This window comes from Prionailurus bengalensis, chromosome D3, assembly GCF_016509475.1.
Source record: "Prionailurus bengalensis isolate Pbe53 chromosome D3, Fcat_Pben_1.1_paternal_pri, whole genome shotgun sequence".
Classification (NCBI taxonomy): Eukaryota; Metazoa; Chordata; class Mammalia; order Carnivora; family Felidae; genus Prionailurus; species Prionailurus bengalensis.
The window spans coordinates 29,216,511-29,233,415 of NC_057356.1; the positions used below are offsets into that span (position 1 = coordinate 29,216,511).

The 16,905-nt window shown below is 44.8% G+C and overlaps 1 protein-coding gene across 1 annotated transcript in view; it reads right to left on the reverse strand.

The window, feature by feature from the left end:
* Window positions 1-2,003: 2,003 nt before the first annotated feature.
* The window catches only part of CRKL (CRK like proto-oncogene, adaptor protein), a 37,905-nt gene continuing 23,003 nt past the window's right edge, over window positions 2,004-16,905 (reverse strand). The window contains exon 3 of the mRNA XM_043558200.1: window positions 2,004-5,619. Coding sequence (XP_043414135.1) covers window positions 5,485-5,619 — 135 coding nt within the window. The 3' untranslated portion in view covers window positions 2,004-5,484. The remainder of the gene's footprint in view (window positions 5,620-16,905) is intronic.

Sequence of the window (16,905 nt, forward strand, 5' to 3'; positions counted from 1 at the left end):
GCCGGGGACCTCACCCGAGAGCCATGCACTCTGGACAACGTCCGGAAAAGGGCAAACCCTTTCTGGGACCTGAGAGCGGGGAGGGAGCCTCCTGCGGCCCCAGTGCACTGTGTTCTCTACCCTCACCCCTCCCGGGGTCCTCCTCTCCATCCCTCCGGGTGATTGTCCTCCTGCCCCCGACTCAGCGGCGGCTGCCCCCGGGACCGACGGCCGCATCTAGGCGTGGGCGGTGGGCAGGTGGGCGGGGTCGGGTGGGCAGGGTCTGGAGGACGCGGTGGTGGTGGTCCCCAGAGCCGGTCCGAAAAGCGGAGAACCGGAGTCTAGGTGACGCAGCCGCGCCGGAGTACGTGCTGCAGCCGGGCTTCGAGCCCAGGACTCCTGGGAGTACCAGGTGTGTGTGGGCCGCGCCTGCGCACTGCTGTCCGAAGGCGTCCGGGTCTTCTACCCTCGGGGTCTTTCGCATAAAGGCGGGACGGCAACTGGCAGTCTTCCCGTGGGCTTGGGCTTGGGTCCTCGCCCCGGCGGACTCCAGTCTTGCTCTCCTAGCACAGGCAGAACATAGACCACAGCCCCTTGGCCCAAGACTTCGGAGAGCTGGAGGCGCAGGAGGGGCTTCAGTGGCACAAGTAGTTCTCAAACTTGGCTGCATAAACCCCTGGAGAACTTGGAAAAAAAGGGATGGAGGAAGGGCAGGTCACCTGAGGTCTCCAGGGGCTATGACAAAGCCAGGCACTCTCCAGCCCTGAGCTGTTCCCTCCACCCGGATTTCGTTGATTTCTCTTCCTCTAAGCAGCCAAGAAGCCATCCTGAACCCACCGAGGGCTCCACAGCAGCTCCCACTGTCTTGAGCCACCTTCACCACGTCTGCACTATGAGCTCTCCAGGGCGGGGGCAGGGATTCCCTCCAGCTTAGGTTGCGAAGACTTGGGGAACCAAGGTGTGCACGGAGACCGCAAGATCAAGGTCAGATCCCGAGAAAGGGCTGGGGAAGAGGGCCCATGCCTAGGCAAGAGAAGAGCCTCCCAGAACAAGGACCCAGGAGGAGACCATGTGAAAAGCGCAGCAATGTCACAGTTTTTACTGTGGAGTGAGGTTTCAAGATCTGGGCACTGGCCTCTCTGCTGGTGTGCACTGAGGCTAACTCAGCAGAGGAAGGTGGAGGGACAGCCACCCTCACCTGGTCCCACTTCCAAGGGTTTTTCCTGCCACAGAGGTACCCAGCTCAGTATTGCTGCTCAAAATACACCTTTTCAAACCAAGTATTCTTCAAAGGTGTCTCTAGGGCACTGTGTCTTCCAGAATGACTTAACAGTTTTGTATTCCCATTCAAGGCAAACTTTTCTTTCAAATTCTGCAGTACCCTGAAAGTAGAAGCAGCTAGGGAGTACATTTAAGCAGCATAAATATGGACTGGTATCACTTCCTGAAACTCACTTTTGGAGGTTTTACTACAAAGAAATGTGGACCTCTCAATACATACACAAATTATGTGTGAGAACAGGGATCTGACTGAGGGGATGTCAGGAAAGTGTCATCCCTACCCCCACCTCCAGCTGTCTACCTGAAGGTCCCTGGAGTTCATCAGGAAGGCTATATATAGACAGAAACAGAAGAGGCTGCTTGTTTTTTAGGACTTACTTCCACTTGAAACCATTCAACCCTGGGTAGCTTGTGCTGAACAAATATTTAACAGACGTCTTCAGATACAGGTGCCTAGAAGGGACTTTGGTGGTGTAAACTGTGGCAACTATTGCTTCATCTTCAGAAGGCCAAGACTGAGCACCAGCCCCCTACAGCACCTACTGTGCTCACACATTGGGAACCAGCTGTTTCTCTTTTGTAGGGGGCTCCAAGTGTGGGGAAGGGCCAATGCAAGACGCACCCTAGGAGAGGCACCAGTTGTTTCTGTGTTTCACAGGCATTCATCAGGTGCTAAACTGACTGGGAGGTTGATATGGGCTGAGAGCCTCCAGGCAGCACTGAGGAGACACCGAAACACCAAAGCCGCTGCTGCCACCACCGGCTGATGCAAGTTTTATTGAGACAATGTACAAACAGGCCATGGAAACAAGGGTTCTGATGCCGGGATCAGTAACGTAAAATGAATACAAAAATAAAAAGGCACTAATCTGTTAAGAAAAGACACTCAATGTTCTAAGAATATAAGTCATTTAATACTGTTAATTTTATAGCACAAAATAAAACAAGCTATGATCCCCAAAAATAATTTTAAAAGCTTACACAGAAAATATTATTGCCTGAAGTTTATGATCTTTAAGTTACAGGTCAAAAGTTTTGTGTTGTTGTTGTCATTTTAAAACACACAGTGAAGACCGTCTAGAAGCAAGGCCACTGTTCGTCCTGCAGAGACAACAACCCTGTGTCAGGGAACTGTCCTTCTACTCCTTTAGAATATACAACCAGCTCAGTTACCACACTGATATCAGTTAACCAGAGTTAGGTCTCTGGTCCCAGAGGGTGGAGTTTGAGGCAGAGCTCAGTGGTGTCCACAGAAAGCATTAGTCTTAGGTACTGTGTTAAAACAATCAAAAGTCACTCATTTTAAGAGGTTAATGAACATAATATTAAAGGATTAAATTATAAACACCTGGCAAAAAAACATATCATCCCTTTTCAAAAATAAAATGGTCATATTCCTCTGAGCAAACATTACAAGAGCAGTGGCCGTCTGCCTCGGCCTGTCTTGTCTGTAAACAGCTGTAAAAGAAAGTTAGCACGGAGCCAGGGATCCTTGAGCTCCAAGGAGGGAGCAGCTGTCTTTCCCCCACTTTCAGTTTTCCAACATGAGCACAGAAGGTGTCTTGTCTGGGTGACCAAAGTTGTCAAATGGCAGCTAGTCAACGTGTGCTCCTCTCTAACTATGCCATCAGGTGGTACCACACCATGAAGAAATGACAAGAACAACTCCTGCATGGGAGGTCCTTTTCAGGATAAACAAGTTTTGAATCAAACTGTCAATGCCCTTCATAATTTGTTCAGTTCCCGAGTTAATTTAATATCCAAATATCTTCTTAGGTGACACACAGTAGAGCAGAGCCAAGTAGCAATAATGAACAATCTTAAAAGGAGACCAACCAAGGAGGGAAGGCAGCTCCTCTGGAAGATTCGCATTGCTTTCTGAAACAGGAAGTCTTTCCCAATCACTGGGGAACCCAGGCATGAAGCTGAGGCAAGGATGCGGTCTTCTGTATATTTAGTGTGATGAAGAGAATTTCCCTGCCTGATGAGAAAACTAATAAGGTCCTAAGTCAAAAAGATACTACTTTTGGCACGTATCTTGAGAGTTCAGAACTCAAGGTTCACCGTATTTCAGGCTCCCAATCTCTTGGGCAGCCCTGGAGACATGTACGTGGGCTGAAGTGACAAGCAGACTTATTATGAAGCCAAAGTAGGTTTGTGGGGTGTTCTGATTCTGAAGTGCTCTACACGAGGTGGGTCTTGCCATGGGCCAGCAGACATAGCTGAAAGGAAACCCTGCTTTCCAAAATGGCCATATACTTCTTATACTCTGAACCAACTATTGTCACCAAAAAGTGCCAAGCCCCTCAGCTAAATTTGGCTAAAAAAAGTCTTAAGGTTTGTGCCTTCTTTAAACAAGGCACATATAATGCTCACAACCCCCTTAGTACTGGGTCACTGGTTGCAAGGCAAGTGCTGCGTCCAGGCAGAGAGCAGGAATGCTGCCACACACGTACCACTTACTGTGGGAGCTAGGCTGTGCCCGAAATGAGTATGAGGCAACTACAACGGAGAGGCACCTTCAGAGCAAGAAGTGGCCACAGTTCTCCCTGACTAGGGAGAGCAGATTGCATTTTTTTCTGGGAAGACCACAGACAGGCAGCCAGTGATTTTTTTCCCAACTGATCATTAACTTTATCACAAGAACACTTTCAAGATTCTTCCATATGGCAGATACCAGCCTAATGAAATATGGATTTAAAGACAGACTGAAAAAATGGTTGTTTTGCTGGTTGCGTCACCAGAATATATCGCTCTAGCCCTCCAAACCTAAGACCCTTGGGACACAGGGCCATGGCTACAGCAGATGCTCAGCAAATGATGCAGTTACTCATTAGGTGGCTGCTACATTTCTAGGTCTTCTGTATTCATTCTGAGCTGAGGCCTGTCTTCACCAGTTTCCAGAAGGGAGAGCAGACTGAACTGCATGAAGGTTCCAGAATCCTAATCTGCTATGTGCACCAGTCGAGGGATCAGCCACACATTTGTATCAAGTGGGCTTATATGAACAGCCCTTTTTTTAGCTAACAAGGAAACAATAACATCAAATTGCTAAATGGTTAATGGTTCTCCCTAGTGACTAAAATCTTAGACATTAAATGCATTAACCAATTTCCAGAGCTTACATTTTCTTTGCCTGAGGGCATCAGGGACATACAGACTGGGGAACCAGTATTAGCAGCACCATCTTTCTCTGGCAGCCTTGTGAACTTGGGCTGTGGTGGCGAGGAGTGAGCCTCAGTGAGTAGAATTTAAAGATTCATTAATTATTTCAATGATTCTATGAACAACTTCATTTTTTAAAGAAACTTAATTCCTATACCTTAAAGGGGTGTATTCACTGAAACAGTAGACAGAAAAATTGGCCAAGTGCACCCCCCACATTGCTCCTGTCACTGGCAAACAAGGTAAGCAAAGGTTTCCCCAAATCACCCCTCACTCTGATGCTTTTGGGGACAATGTAATCCAAGAGGCCATGCACACAGCTTGGCACGCTAGGACCGATTTTTTGTGGGCTGTTTGCAATATGGCAAAACAAGGTACAAGTGGCAACCAAGACAGTAAAGGCCTCTGCTTCAGGGCTGTTTTTTCCTTTAGTTACAGCAGCTTCAGTTTGGAAGCTCAGAGGCACGAGTCATTCCTTACAATACCACAAAAATCCAACCCTCTAGTTAAAAACCTGTTCAGAACACACAAATCTAATTAAGTCTTCCAAAACCAAACCAAAAGGAAAAAAGAAGAACCAGATTTGGGGAGTTAAGGACAGAATTCCCTCTTCTGTAAGGTTCATTTGCTCTGTTCTTCAAAGGAAAAACAAAATGGCAACTGAGCCACTGCTCTGTGGAACAGCAATGTGCAATGTCTCGTCATGGCCTCAAGCTCCATCTGATGAACATGATAGAATCAGTCACAAGTACAAACAGGGCAGTGATGAGAAGACAGACCCTTTCCTCGTCAACTTCTCTCCACTTGTGTGCTTCCACCAGTACTTCCAGTTTATGATCCAAAAGAACTCTAAAATCGGCTACTCTTGACAACACGACTATGATACAAATGCCGAGGCAGCCACTGTGTGCATTCCAAATGGGTGTGAGAGACCGCCACTCTGCAGAAAGCTGGACATCGGCAATGCAGTGTAACTTGCCTATGAGAGAGAATGCTTTCCCACTTCAAAGAGACTATGACAGGCAGAACAACGAAGCAGCAGGAAACAGGCAACAGCAATCACTCGTTTTCATCAGGGTTTTGAGGGTCAATGATTTTGACATGCGTAAAGGGGAAAAGCCCTTTGCGCCCATTCACTTCGCCTTCCCACTGGCCATTTATATTCATTCTTGTGACTTTCACAATGTCACCAACCTGTAAGGATGGAGAAAGAAGACAAAGTCAGCATTTTCTCTGCAAACAGAAGAAAAATAAAGTTTATTTATTTATTTTTGAATATTTATTTTTTGAGAGCGAGCAAATAAGCGCAAGCAGGGGAGGGGCAGAGAGAGGGAACAGAGAATCCCAAGCAAGCTTCCTACTGTCAGTGCAGAGCTGGCTCGATCCCATGAACTACAAGATCATGACCTGAGCCGAAATCAAAGATGGATGCTCAACTGATTGAGCCACCCAGGCACCCCAAAGAAAGTTTACTTTATTTAAAAATAATTTTTTTGGGGGGGTGCCTGGGTGGCTCGGTTGGTTAAGCGTCCGACTTCAGCTCAGGTCACGATCTCGCGGTCCGTGAGTTCGAGCCCCGTGTTGGGCTCTGTGCTGACCACTCAGAGCCTGGAGCCTGTTTCAGATTCTGTGTCTCCCTCTCTCTCTGCCCCTCCCCTGTTCATGCCCTGTCTCTCTCTGTCTCAAAAATAAACATTTAAAAAAATTTAAAAAAATAATTTTTTTAAACATTTATTTATATTTGAGAGAGAGAGAGAGAGAGAGAGAGAGAGAGCGCGCGAGCACGAGAGCAAGAGCATGTGCACATGCACAAGCGTGGAGAGGGCAGAGAGAGAGGGAGACAGAATCTGAAGCAAGCTCCAGGCTCTGAGCTGTCAGCACAGAGTCTGACACAGGGCTCAAACTCAGGAGCTGTGAGATCATGACCTGAGCCAAAGTCAGAAGCTTAACTGACTGAGCCACCCAGGCACCCCAAAGAGTTTACTTTATTATTATTCTGTTTTTGTTTTTAATGATATTTATTTTTGAGAGAGACAGAGTGGGGGAGGGGCAGATAGAGAGGGAGACACACAATTTGAAGCAGGCTTCAGGCTCTGGGCTTTCAGAATACAGCCTGACATGGGGGTCGAGCCCACGAACTGTGAGATCATGACCTGAGCCGAAGTCGGACGCTTAAGTGACTGAGCCACCCAGGTGCCCCAAGAAAGTTTACTTTTTTTTAAAAAATGTTTATTTATTATTGAAATACAGAGAGTCAGAGTGTGAGCAGGAGGGGCAGAGGGAGAGGGAGACACAGAATCTGAAGCAGGGCTGTCAGCACAGAGCCCAACACGGGGTCCGAACTCACAAACCGCGAGATCATGACCTGAGCCGAAGTCGGACGCTTAACTGACTGAGCCACCCAGGCACCCCGAAAGTTTATTTTAAATAATACACACTGTTTTATCCAAAGGAACCTACCAATAAGTTCACTGTACTTCTCTTCAGGTGCCAAGAATATATAGTAAGTGAAGCAGCTTCTGAGCATAAAAGCACCCTTTTTTCTCCCCATCCTGGGAGAAACTAACTCCAACAGGACAGAAATGAACACTTAACTCTCTGAGAATGGTTACAGTGAAGTCACACACACACACACACACACACACACACACACACACACACACACACAATGTGTCTCTGCCTTAATTTACATGGGGTGGAACTGCTGCCACCAAGACCTCAGTAACCATGCTGCTATCCCCAAGCAGCAATAATGTCTCCCTGAGTTGTCCATTCCTGGCTCCCCTCCCCTCTGTGGGGCAGTCACAGAGGGAAGGAAGCTCAGCTTTGAACATCTTTTAAGGCCTATTTTAAATTAAAAAAAAAAAAATGTTTTATTCATTTTTGAGAGAGAGAAACAGAGTGTGAGCAGGGTTAGGCACAGAGAGAGACACACACAGAATCTGAAGCACGTTCCAGGCTCTGAACTGTCAGCACAGAACCTGATGCAGGCCTCGAACCCATGAACCATGAGATCGTGACCTGAGCCGAAATCGGACACTTAACCGACTGAGCCACCCAGGAGCCGCTTAAGGCCTATTTTAAACTGTAGGGTGGTAGGAATTCTATCTACTATCAGAGGACAGGCACCAATTAGGGGCAGCTCTACTCATCAAGGGGAATGCAGCAATTTTGTTTTGGAAATGGTTTTCAAATTGTTCTGGAGACCCACAAAGCTCTAGGGAGGTGTTTTAAGGGCCCAACAAATGTCTGATTGGGATTTCAACTTTTTAAAATTGTATTTTATAAAATTATAGTAGGAAAAAGTACACTGAAATGTGCCACTGCCAAATTAACCTGTGCTGCTCTGCTAGCTGCTTTTCATGCAGACCTTCCTTGGAACGAAGCTTCTTTTGCCTTGTGTCTGATTGAAGACTCCCCCAAATGGCAAGGTAAAAGCTACAAGACACCTATCACTACTTGCAACAAAACACATTCAGAAATAAACAGAATGCTAAGATGGATCAGACTGCACTGGTCATTCATGTTATTTCATGTTTTTTTTCTGCCCATCATAATAATAGTCCACTGTCCCAAATGCCTTTTTAGCTAATTCTTATAAATCTCAACTTAAAAAAAAATTATACTTACATAAAAACTTTTATATCTGACATATAGTGGGGTTCCATGCAGTATTTCGTTTGGAAAAAAAGGTTCTTCTGCTAAAGTTACTGGTCCAGCAAGCTGACTGCTGGCCTGGAATGATCAAAGATCCCAGGGATGACAAGGCAGCTTTAGTAGTTCACGTGCACACAGATCTGGGCCATTAAGGCTGCCTCCATAAGTGTGAAGGCAGACCTCCTCCTACCCCTGGTCCCTTCTCCAAAGCCCTGGAGCTCAGAGGCTTTGGGTGGAGCCACAACTACCTCTCTTGGGTTACAAGGTGGGTCACTACCCTCTGAAGAAAAGGAGGTTATGTTTTCTGAAGCAAATCCAGAGAAGGAAGGTAGTCTTTGAAACAGTCACTTGAATTAGTTTATAAGATGACTAGGCACCTGGGTGGCTCAATCAGTTAGTTCAGTGTCTGACTCTTGATTTCAGCTCATCTCATGATCCCAGGGGATCCTAGGCCCCTCACTGGGCTCCACGCTGAGTGTGGAGCTTGCTTAAGATTCTCTCTCTCCCTCAACAAAAAAGACTAGGACCAAACAGAAACACCAAAATAACAACAACAACAACAACAACAACAACAACAACAACAACAACGTTTACAAGGTCACAGGCTGGTTCACCATGAAGCAGGGGTAAAAGCCAGTCAGCATCCAGTCCTGGCCATTTGTGTCCCTGCCATCTTGCACAGTGCAAAGGCAGCATGGCCCACCTGGGCCCAGGACCACTCAACCTCCCCCTCTCAAGTTCTTCTCACCAAGACACCCATTACTCTTAATGGTGTATCCTCACAATCTCTTTCTGTGAACACAGACTAGCTGTCCTGAGTTTTCTACCTCCTCATCCTCCATTTTTTTGCTTTTACTATTCTACTTGTAATTCCTCAAACCTACTGAGAAATAAGAATGAAGTCACTACATTTACACGGAAAACAGCATTATTACCAAATGAAGCCTCTTGCCTTATGGAAACCAACTTATTTTGAGTACTCGATAAAATGAAAACGGAAAAAAGAACTTTATCCCATGAGGCTCCCTGATTAGAACACAGTAGAAAATCAGTAAATGAAAAAACAAAAAACAAAAAAACAGTGCTCTAAGTTCCCTGTCTAAATTCTGACTCAAAACCCTTTATTCAGGAAAACCATTAATTCAACTCAATGGTAGGATGGCTTACAAAGAGTTAACCTGGTAATGAAGAATTAGATTTTTTTTTTAATTTAATTTTTTTAAGTATGCTCTAGGCCCAATGTAGGGTTTGAACTCACAACCTATGACCAAGAGTTGCACGTTCCACCCAACTGAGCCATCAAAGGCATCCAAGAATTAGATTTTATATGATAAAAGTTCTAAGACAAAAAAAAAAAAAAGTACTTCAGTATTCAGTAGTAGGTATGTATATGAGAAAAATGGTGTAAAAAGCCAATTGTATATATTTATAGATTATTATAATTATTTTCAAATTCATGTCATGAGCTCAACAGAAACAATTCAGCTCGCTGAACAATTAAAATCTGAAGATAACAACTGAGAATTCTATTTTTGAGATCTGCATTAAAAACTGAGTTGCAGGGGCACCTGAGTGGTTCAGTCGGTTAAGCATCTGACTTCGGCTCAGGTCATGATCTCATGGTTTGTGAGCCCCATATTGAGCTCTCTGCTGTCACAGTACAGAGTCGGACTCAGATCCTATTCGTCCCACCCCTCCCTCCTTGCATGTGTATGCTCTCAAACAAACAAAAACATTAAGAGAAAAATTTTTTTCAATTAAGTTGTGAGGGGCGAGGGCGAGGGCGAGGGTGTGTGTGTGTGTGTGTGTGTGTGTGTGTGTGCGCGCGCGCGCGCACGCACGCCTGCCTGCCAGGCTCAGTTGGTAGAGCATGTGACTCTTGATCTCAGGGTCATGAATTCAAGCCCCTCATTAGGTGTGGGGCCTAATTAAAAAAAAAAAAAATTAAGTTTTAAAATAGTGGAAAAAAGTTACAACTGAAAAGACTGGTTTTCTTTGGCTTTGCCTTAAAAGGAAATAATTTGAGGGAGAGTAAATTGATTTAATAATAAAAATTAAGTTTTAAAATATTTGAGACATACTAAAGACTTCTGAATATATAGACTGTTTTATGATTAGCGCTTGGAGTCCAAAATTACTTTCTCCAAGTCGTAATATTTTAATTTATGGATAACAGAAAGAATTTTTAATGTTTATTTTGAAAGAGAGAGAGTGCATGTGAGCGGGGGAGAGGGGTAGAGGGGTAAAGGGAGACAGAGAGAATTCCAAGAGGTTCCATGCAGTACAGAGCCCAATGTGGGGTGTGATCCCATGAACCGTGAGATCATGACCTGAGCAGAACAAGAGTCAGACACCTAACCAACTGAGCACCCAGGAGCTCTGAGAAATGTCATTTTTATCCATAGCTAGGATAATCATACAAATGTTTCTTTATTTTTTTAATTTTTTTTAAATGTTTGTTTATTTTTGACAGAGAGACAGAGCATGAGTTGGGGAGGGGCAGAGAGAGAGGGAGACACAGAATCCGAAACAGGCTCCAGGCTCTGAGCTGTCAGCACAGAGCCTGACACGGGGCTTGAACTGACAGACTGAGAGATCATGACCTGAAGTCAGACGCTCAACCGACTGAGCTACCCAGGTGCCCCAAATGTTTCTGATAATTATGAAAAATTTCATATTCTATGAAGTGGACCAAGGATTTAGTTTTATAATTTGTATACCCTTCTCCTACCATACAGAGGTCATGAAAAGGGAAAACCCTAATTATGATTATTTCTAATAATGAAAATCTTCAGATCTGTGTATAAGTAAGTTCTAATGTGAATGAGAACCTTGAGTTATAGTAGAGACGTTACAGAAATCATGTAGCTGGAAGCTGAAGTCGATGGAAATCTGGAAAAATGGTTTATGTTCAATCTTATCATCTTACTCCATTAAAAAATTATAATGTTTAAGCATAAACATACAATAATGAAAGTGAACCCGCAAGTTAAAATCAGGTCTAGGTAAGCAGAGAGCTTCTGCAGGCAGGAGCTACTAAGATGCTACAAATCTAGACCCCTACCGACAGACCACATTTCCCAATTTCCTCAAACTTGTATTGCACCTGCTCTAGAACCTTGCCCTCTTTGAGCCTTTCAGTACAGGAACCTGCTGTCTCATGTCTGGAGCACAATGAGGCCAACGAGATGAGGAGCTTCACCGCCTGGCCTTTCTCACTCACACACAACATTCTTCCCTTATCTCCTTTTCACCTAAGAAAACAGATCTATTTTTCAAATAATGAAATAGGAAAGAAATGAAAACTCACGGATAGAAAACTATTGACATCATTAAAAAAAAATTCTTTTAATGTTTACTTTTTAAAGAGAGAGCGACAGAGATAGAGCATAAATGGGGGAGGGGCAGAGAGAGAAGGAGACACAGAATATGAAGCAGGCTCCAGGCTCTGAGCTGTCAGCGCAGAGCCTGATGCAGGGCTTGAACCCATGAACTGATCATGACCAGAGCTGAAGTCGGACGCTTAACTGACTGGGCCACCCAGGTGCCCCAGACATCATTCTAAATGAACTTCTAGTTATTGTTAATTACCACAAACAAAAAATATAATGAATGTATTAAAATAAATACACAGAAAGGCAAGGACAAGTAAGAGGATGTGTGGGTATATACCTGTAGAGAGGATTGGGTGAAGAAAGGGATGGGGACCAGGTGAAGAAACGCCCAGGTGGACTCTGCTGTACAAAGGGACGATGGCCCTAGGGCACCTGGGCAGTCTGTAAGTAGGCTGGCACTCAGAGCCAGATCCGACTCTGCCAAGATGTTAAAAGAAAAAAAAAAGGCTAAGGCAAGAATGAGCTGAAACTGGAAAGAAACAAAGTTACAGTTTGGGGCTAAAGGCTGTTGGCAGACGTTGGGCCCTGTGACTGAAGTTTTTATTTGCTCCACTCATTTGACGTCCTGCAAAAAATACTCTGGAATTTTGTTATTTTATCTATGTCTTCCCTATCTTCAACTGCACTCCAGATGCCCAGAGAGCTTACATTTTGCCTGAAGTTTGTAATCTTAGCCTGCCTTAGCTGATATTTGATAAATGTGAAAGGAAACGAGGCCTCACCTTCCTGAAAACCTGGCCTGGGGCAGCCCTCTCTCACATCTTGGGTGAGTCCATCCCTCCAGCTAAGGCCCCCTCTCTGGTTCCCCCAGCCTCTCACTACCTGGCTCTACCAGTGTAGCCATCCTGCCCTGATCTGGCTTGTCATCTCATGTCACCCCAGCCCAATCAGCCCAACTCCCAATCACCCTGCTCTTCTACAGCCAGGCCCTACCTACGACAATGACTACTGCTCCCACCATTTTACCAAGGAACACCTGACAGTCCAAAGTCAATAGCACAAGTCCAGGTGTTACCTCTGATGCTCTATGGCACCTGAAGTGGGAGACTTCACCCACCCTTCTCACTTCCTGCTGCTTAGCCCTCCTTTTCTGTGGTATTCTATAAAATAACCCCACTATCAGGTGGGTACTTCCCATCTGGCATTTGTGGAAAGCAAGGCTCTGTCAGGTCGGGTCAGGTGCCTTGTTTTCCAGGTTTCTGGCAGACTTGCCCAAGGAGGCTTCCACAGTCACCTCCTCACCCCTAACACACACCACATGGCACTTTCTGAAGGAGGAAACTTGTTTTGCTCATTTTGCAATCCAAGTCACAGGTCTCTTGTAAACTACTTTCTGGAGAAGTCTGCAGAATCAAGGTTAAAGAGAGAAGAGAAAATTATTGGATGATGTCCCCCACCTGCTGGGGATAGATGGCCAAGCAGAGAAGCAAGATGCTGGAGTAACAGGCACAAGGGCCTAAGGGCAAAAGACAGACCTTTAAAAAATATAAAGATAAGTGGGTCACTGCTCTGCCTTTTAAACCCCCAACACCTTTTCTCTGCACAAGAGCAACATCCATACTCCAGTCTTCGAGGCTCTGCTTAATCTGGCTTGACTCTTCCCATCTCTGACCTCGTTTCATGGCTTTCTGCACTGCCTCCACCCTCCCCCCGATCAACCACATTGGCTTTCTTTCAGTTTCTCAAACTTGCCAAGCTCTTCCTCAGATATTGACTGTAGGACAGATGCAAGGACATGATGTAAATGTAATTCTACAACTGCACATCTTAAGATGCTATTGCCAAGCTGGTCCTAAGAAACCTTGGACTTCCTCTCTTCTTCCAGTTTGAAGACATGTAAGCAACCCTGATCAAAATCAAATCCCAAGGACAATCCAAGTCCCCTCATAACTACCTTATAGAGCTGCACACGCAGACAATGAGAGCAGGAAGTCTCTCTAGGCCACTGTAGAGCATTTATTCTGCTCAGAGAACTGGGCTAGGTTCTATATTGTGTATTCAGGATACATATGATGCATCTTCAATATTAGACCTACCTAAAACTAAGGTCTAAGATCAACAATAACAGGATGTAAGCAATACCTTGAATGCCTAAAACAGGTACAAAGTAGCACTGTGGAGGCTTATGCTATGTACTTGGGAATAGGGCAGAACTGGACTGATGCACTGCATCTGCCACTTCCAGTGTCTATATGTCTGTAGCAGAATGTTCAAGCTGTCCAAGTCTCAGTTTCCTTCTGACTTTGACAGGTTCTTGTAATAATCAGAGGAAGTACTATAGGGGAATTGTTAACCAGGCCACTCAGCTAAGTAAATGGTAGCAGTTATCAGAGTGGGGATTCCAGAATAGAATCCAACCCCCACACTTATGCTCATGTTCCCAGCTGGAAGCACTCTGGGAAGAACTGGAATCAGTATGGAGAAGAACTGTATTAAGGTGGGTTTTCAACCTTGTTAGTAACAAGGGTCCTCCCAAAACTGATGATGGGATGGGAAAGATGCCATATCAGAATGAGAGAAGATGAGTGGGAGTCTACTAGGTTACTGTGATGGACACCAAGAAGCTGAAGAAGACAATGGGAAGGAGAAGGTGAAGAAGGTGAGTCAAGTACTCAAAACTGCCAAGAACATTGAAACCTCATGCTTTCTAATTAACTTGTGATTTTGACAAGTCTTTACAGAATACTTACCACACCATTCTACATCATCAATTTAATAAGATTTACTACAGATCTATTGTAGCTCAGTTCCCATCCTCAAGGAACCTCTGTCTTCACTGTGGTATAGAAAATAAATAATCTACAGTCCAGATACGGTAGATGCTCAATGAATGTTTGTTAGAGAATAAACAGTATAAAAACAGCAAGTGGTGGTGTGGGTGCCTGGATGGTTCAGTCGGTTGAGCATCTGACTCTTGATTTCAGCTCAGGTCATGATCTCATGGTCGTGGGATTGAGCCGTGTTGGGCTCCACCCAGAGTGTGGACTGTGCCTAAGATTCATTCTCCCTCCCTTCCCCTCTCACACACACTCTCTCTCTCACACACACACACTCTAAGGAAAAAAAAAAAAAAAAAAAAAAAAGGAAAGAGAAAGGAAAAAAAAGCAACAAGTGGAAGAAAAACTGCACTGAGTCCATGCTGCGGAGAACAGGAGGATCTATTGTTTTGACCCAGGGAACCTTGACCAATAGAGAGAAGTCAAGTTTCAGGTTAGGAAGAGAGAATGGGTGAGGGACATCTGATGGCCACCTGACCATTAATGCGTCATTCTGGCCTTGCAGGAGCTCTCACATGTCAAAACACAGCATGTCATTTCTCATGCTGGTTCTAGCTCAGTCTGAGGCCCTTCACAAGGGGAACAAGCCCCAGAACACCAATATAGAAAAGATGCCCTGGCTATGTTATGCTGTCTGCTGCCCACAATTACAGGCCTGGCTATGGACCAGCTTCTTCATGGCTCCACTGAAGACTGGGCTCAGATCCTAATATGCCATCTTGCTGCTGCTCTCATCACTCCTGATTCTGGTACAATGCCCTTCTTTTGGCTTCACAGCAGAAAGACGGAGCCCAAAGAACCACTCACTTCAGAGAGCAGATCAGTCTCGAAGTTGGTGGTATCAACTCAGTTCAAGAACTGTACTTGAAGATGTGGCTAACTCTAACAGATCAAGAAGACACACATACCTTATGCATCAACCTTACTAGGAATGTCACCTATGACAATCCTAATAATTATTAGAACTGCCACACATCGGAAGGACACTATTCAGTCCCATTCTTTGTGTCTGGTGAGGACCATGCAAGAAGGCAAGAGGACACTTCCTGGTGCTGGAAATAGTTTCCTATAGGTCTACTTGTCCAGAGCATTAACAGAAGGGCTCTGGAAATAACTCTAATGCCTGACTTCTGGCACTTGATTCCAAGAGTAGCCAAAGAGCTGGAGGGCCCAAGCACTGGCTACCACAGCAACTTTCTGCTTCCTCAGTTCAGTTATTTTCAGACTGTACACTCAGGTTACCAAAAAGTAAGATCAGAAGCACAATGGGTTACAATGGAATCAGAAGTTCTAACTTGGGTGACACGAATGTGTCTCAGATATCAAAAAACATCCTGAAAGTATATGTGGAATTGTATGTAAGTGCATTAGTGTACAGTTTTCCTGGAGAAAGCTTTCATCAGATTCTAAAAGGGGTCTATAACCCAAAAAAGGTATAAAACACTACAAAAACCCACATCCTACAACCACCAGGCAGTTTTAATCCCACTAGTTGTGGCTTGCATTCATTTACTTGTTCAACAACTAGTGATTATTATTGTGCCAGGAATACAACGGAGAACAAAGCAGACAACAGGCCTGCCCTCATGGAGCTGCCTGGGGTCTTCACCTGTTTTAACAGCTACCTTTATGTTCTCTGTGCACCAGTACCTGAATCAAAGCTACCAGAACTGGAGAGGCTTTTAAGGGCTGCAACCCTCCTTGTCCATGTGCCCTGAGTAGCAGTCAAGTAGTTGCATGTATTCTCTCCTACAACTGATGATGTTTACTGGTTTTTAATACTGAAGACTTATTTTCTTCTTTGAAATTCCCATTATCCTTCAGGGCAGCATCTTGATTTAGGAGGGCTGCTTACCAGTTAACACTTCTTATGCAAACATAGGGATTTAAGATGGGCCAAGGGTTAAAGGTATCACAGGCCAGTATCCTGTGATGCAAGAGAATGTGGGCTATGGAGAGGAAGAAGTAAAACTATCTCCTTTTGTAGATGAGAAAGTCCTATATATAGAAAATTCCAAAGATTCCACAAGAAAGCTATTAGAGCTAATAAAATTCAGCAAAGTTGCAGGGTACAAGATCAACACACAAATATCACTTGTGTTTCTATAAATCAGTAATGAACAATTAAGAATGCAATTTCACTTAGGGATGCCTGGCTGGCTCAGTTGGTAGAGCATACGAGTCTTGGTCTCAGGGTTGTGTGTTGGAGCCCCATGTTGGGTGTAAAGATTATTTAAAAACAAAACAAAACAAAAAACTAAAAAAACCCGCGGAATTCCATATACAGTGGCATTTTTCTTTTAAGGTTTATTTATTTTTGAGAGTGAGAACTCAAGCAGGGGAAGGGGGGGCGGGGGGAGGGAGAGAGGGAGAGGGAGAGAGGGAGAGAGGGAGAGAGGGAGAGAGGGAGAGAGGGAGAGAGGGAGAGAGAGAGAGAGAGAGAGAGAGAGAGAGAGAGAATTCAAAGCGGGCTCCAAGCTGACAGCAGTGAGCCTGATGCGGGGCTTGAACTCACAAACCATGAGGTCACGAACTGAGTTAAGTCGGATGCTCAACCAACTGACTGAGCCACCCAGGCACTCTAGTGGCATCTTAAAAAAATTTTTTTTTAATCTTTAAGTTTATTTATTTTTGAGAGAGAGAGAGAGAAT